Source organism: Belonocnema kinseyi, chromosome 7 (assembly GCF_010883055.1).
Source record: "Belonocnema kinseyi isolate 2016_QV_RU_SX_M_011 chromosome 7, B_treatae_v1, whole genome shotgun sequence".
In the NCBI taxonomy this organism is placed as follows: domain Eukaryota; kingdom Metazoa; phylum Arthropoda; class Insecta; order Hymenoptera; family Cynipidae; genus Belonocnema; species Belonocnema kinseyi.
The window spans coordinates 119,599,897-119,604,183 of record NC_046663.1 but is presented as its reverse complement, the minus strand read 5'-3'; the positions used below and the strand labels follow the sequence as shown (position 1 = coordinate 119,604,183).

General features: G+C 33.2%; 2 protein-coding genes across 2 annotated transcripts in view; one reads left to right on the top strand and one right to left on the bottom strand.

Moving 5' to 3' along the window:
- Nucleotides 1-2,049, top strand: part of LOC117175840 (peroxisomal biogenesis factor 19) — a 14,645-nt gene extending 12,596 nt beyond the window's left edge. The window contains exon 5 of the mRNA XM_033365618.1: nt 1,545-2,049. Coding sequence (XP_033221509.1) covers nt 1,545-1,769 — 225 coding nt within the window. The 3' untranslated portion in view covers nt 1,770-2,049. The remainder of the gene's footprint in view (nt 1-1,544) is intronic.
- A 141-nt stretch (nt 2,050-2,190) lies between these two features.
- Nucleotides 2,191-4,287, bottom strand: part of LOC117176652 (phosphoglycerate kinase-like) — a 45,251-nt gene continuing 43,154 nt past the window's right edge. Inside the window, exons 2-3 of the mRNA XM_033366905.1 lie at nt 2,813-3,032; nt 2,191-2,692 (exon numbers count right to left, since the gene is read on the bottom strand). Of these exons, the coding sequence (XP_033222796.1) occupies nt 2,415-2,692; nt 2,813-3,032 (498 nt within the window). The 3' untranslated portion in view covers nt 2,191-2,414. The remainder of the gene's footprint in view (nt 2,693-2,812; nt 3,033-4,287) is intronic.

Below are 4,287 nucleotides of genomic sequence, written 5' to 3'. Positions count from 1 at the left end.
CCACGTCTCACGACCGTGAGATAGGTGGTTACAGTCTGTAAAGGAATCAATACGACGATCCAGCAAAAGCCTCGTGCACCCTAAGAACACGGAGCGACCCAATATATATATGTTTTTTCGAATTTTGTAAATACTTGTAACTCTGGTAATTTGTAGTTTTATGAAAAAAGTCATCAGGATAAATTATTCAACTTTTTGAATACTATAAACATCCGTACAGAAACTTTTTGAATTTTGAAAAATGTGGTCTCAAAAATATTCAAAATGCGCTCACTTTTTGAATTTTATATCCACAATAACTGGCTGAGAAACTTGACCTTCGTTTTCGGACACTAAAAGAGTGTACCAGAAGCCAATTTGATAGGATGATTTTTTCAAAAGTTATCGTGCTCACAGACAGGCATACATACAGACAAACCGACAGATATACACATTCGTAAAAAGCTATTTTTCGGATTCAGCGGGTCTCAAAACGTGGACATTTGCAAACAACTGGGGGGGGGGGGGGGGGGGGGGGGGGGGGGGGGTCGATTTTTACACAAATCGAATACCTTCTCTGATAAGAATGTAAACATGATTTATTTTTCATGTATAATTTTTTGATAGTTCTGTTTTTGGTTTCGATCGTAGAAAAATAGCATTAAAAACATAAAAAAATTTAATTTTTTGAAACCCTTCACACGCGATGAAACAGAAATTAAAAGACAAAGGTTGTGCTAAGAATGTGCCTACGCAGCAGGCACATTTTTTACTGTTAATGATGTTTTCCATGATTAAGTCAAAACAACGCATCCTATCAAAAAGTGGTTAATAAAAAATTTGTAGATCTTTTTAAATGTACGATTTTTGTTCTATACTCTTTTACGGTATTTTTCACAGTTTGGCCAGAAAAATGTAATTTTTGGATTTTTCATTATTTTGTATCCTGTCAAAATTTAAATTTTTTATTTTTCAAGAAAATTCAAAAAGTTGTTATGATAATCTTGTAGGGCATTCAAAAAGAAACATTTTTCTTTTCTTGAATTTTTTTCATATCGTGCGTTACTTGGCATAAAATGTTCATTTTCGTGTGTTTTTTTAAATTTTATAACTCTAGTAATTTTTGATTTTATGAAAAAAGTCATTAGGATAAATTGTTCGACATTTTGAATACTATGAATAACCGCACAGAGAATTTTTAAATTACAAAAAAGTGGTCTCAACAATATTCAAGATGTGCCCACTTTTTGAATTTTTATCCAAAATGGCTGGCTAACGAACTTGGCCTTTAGTTTAGGACACTAAACGAGTGTACCAGAGGCCAATCTAAGAAATTAATTTTTTCAAAAGTTATCGTGTTAGCAGACAGGCATGCATACATACATACATGCATTAATAGTATACAGACAGACACATTAGTGAAAACCTGTTTTTCGGATTCACGGGGTTAGAGAACACGTTTTTGCGTTTTTTTGTGTAACGGCAACATCCAATGGAAGTAACGCGCTACTCCCGCGCACTAAAAACTGATGTCACTACAATATCAGTGTCATTTCTCATTTTAGGTTTGTACAGAACTTGAAACTGAGAAAGAGGACGACGGAGATGACGTGAAGAAACACAGATTCGAAAAAACCTTAATGTTGATGCAAGAGATGCAAACATGTGGCCATCCTCCCGACGAACTCATTGGAGATCAACAAACGCTTTTTCAAAGCGACCCATCGGGAAATCCAATGGTTCCACCTTTACCACTCGTTGCCGATCCTCAAAACTGTTGCGTCATGTGAAACAATAAAAAGTGCGTAGTTTTATCTCAACTGTTTGAGAAATATCGAATGTTCTTGATTCAAGGAAGTAGAGTCTAATCATCCTTGAAATCACTCCACAGATTACTTCCGAACGAATCAACTGTTCGATGTCTAATTGTACAATTATTCCACTATAAAATCGCGTCATACTTTTTGTAATAAAAGAACGCACTTTGGGCTCTAATATTCACAAGTGGGGAGAGATCATTTGTAATAAAGAACTTGTACAGACAGTACCGTCAGTGTACACCAAAATTTACGTTGGACGAATTTTTTTACTATGTATGCATCGTTTGTTTAGTAAATTATTTGTTTTTTAGACTTAAAACGCATCTTCTTAACTCAATTTCAGGTTCTTTATTTGAACTTAAAATTATTTCTTAAATATAATTCAAGGTAGAATTATATTTTTATTTACTTCAATTTAATGGTATCTAATACAGTGACGTTTAATACTAATGTAGACTGCAGGAATGATAGCATTTCTATTCAAACGCCTCGAAAATGGCTCTTTACTTTAAAAAAAGAACCTCATAAACTTTTTAAATATTTTACATAGCTTGTTTCACGTTTAACAGATCGGTCCCTTGCTTTGAAACTAGATTTTGGTTCAAAACAGGTATTTTACGAAGGTGACAGTGCGTCTACGCCTGGCAAAACTTTTCCTTCGAGAAGTTCTAAACTAGCGCCACCTCCAGTGCTCACATGGCTCACTTTGTCTTCAGTTTTCCACTTTGCGGCGCAAGTGGCGGTGTCGCCTCCGCCAATAATTGTTATAGCGCCCTTAGTTGTGACCTCGACGACGTTATCCATGAGGGCTTTCGTTCCCTTGTTGAAGTTTTCAAATTCAAATACTCCCGCCGGTCCGTTCCAAACGATCACCTTTGCTCGTTTAATAGGTACTAGAACCAAATTTATCCATTTAATACACATGGAAAATTGAAAATAATTTTAGTTCTAAATTATGAGTAGATCTAACGTACAATATAGATATAATTTTCATGTAAATAATTACAATTCACCTGCAAAGAGTTCCCTCGATTTGGGGCCAACATCGAGACCCATCCATCCGGCCGGAATTCCAGTCTCCACATCCGCAGCTCCAACTATAGCATCTTCTGCAAATTTATCGGCAGTGACGAAATCGACAGGCAAATGAATTTTCACTCCATTCTTCTCTGCTTTTGCCAAGAGCTCATTAACGATCTTTGCACCTTCTTCGTCAAACAAGGAGTTACCAATCTGAAAAATTAAATTGATCATTCAGTAAATAAGGCATTTTTTGTTTGCCAATCATTAATTTTTCTTTCATTTCTTCAGAGTTCAATCTTTTATTATATTTAGTATTTTTTTGAGTCCATGAAATTTAATTTCTTTTTGGAAGAGCGAAGTGAATAAAAAAGCTTTCACATGTAAATTCTTTTCAAAGTACAATTTTTCCATCTTTAATTTTTGGAATTTTTTAACATTGAATTCAAGTGCTAAACGCCCATTTTTTCAGAATCAATTTCTTTAGCTTTGGAAATATTTTAAAATTAAAAAGCCAATTAGTTATTCAGTATATTTAATTATTCCTCACGTTCTAACAGGAAAAAAGTAGATTAGTTCATATTCGAATGACGAGTTTCTTTTTGTATTTAGGTACTCAATTTAATTTCAATTTTCTTGACATAACATTTTCAAAGTATATGAAACATTAAAATAAGTATATTTTTCACCTAAATGCAAATGCGCTTCCTAATAAAAGTTTTTATAATTCAATAATCTTATAATTTTAAGATATATCCAAAAATATTGTTGTGTACTACGTATTAAAAATATTCATAAATTTTGGCAATGACTGCTGTCCAGTCATTGTAAATTTAATTTGTTTACTTAACCCAACGCGCAGGTAAGTTCCTGGAACACTAAGAACAGGTTGGCGTACTGCGTGCGCCATCCCGTTTTTATCAAAAATTACGCCATCTAGTGATACATTAATCAAAATTTGTTGTTTAAATGGAGTTATTATTGAATAGAAAAACAATGTATGCAGATAAATCAAAAAATAAAATTTGTTATTCTGCAAGTATTAAAAAATTGAAGACGTTTATGTAAAAAAATGTTTGTGCTTAGTAGACTGAAAAATGTAAAAAAGAAAAGGATTTTTGGGTACATTTAAGAACAGTCAAGTTTAGAGCATTATTTCTTATACAAGGGGCGATGGAAAAAATTTGAAAAAATGTATGAGTATGAGGAAAACTGTTGTGAACCAGTTGCAATTGAGAAATTTAAAAGATAATAAAAATTGTTGCTTAAAAGCACAAAAATGTGCAACTATATTATCTTCAGTTCTGATAAAGATATTAAAGCGATTCAAACTGCAAACTGTAATTGATAGGCTCTGTATTTATTTTCAATCACCCGGAAGGATGTATTAGTCTTCTTTTTTGTGAAAATCGCGATATTTTTAGACATTTTTTTGTTGGAAAACAAGTGACAGAAAGCAGGGGGGGGG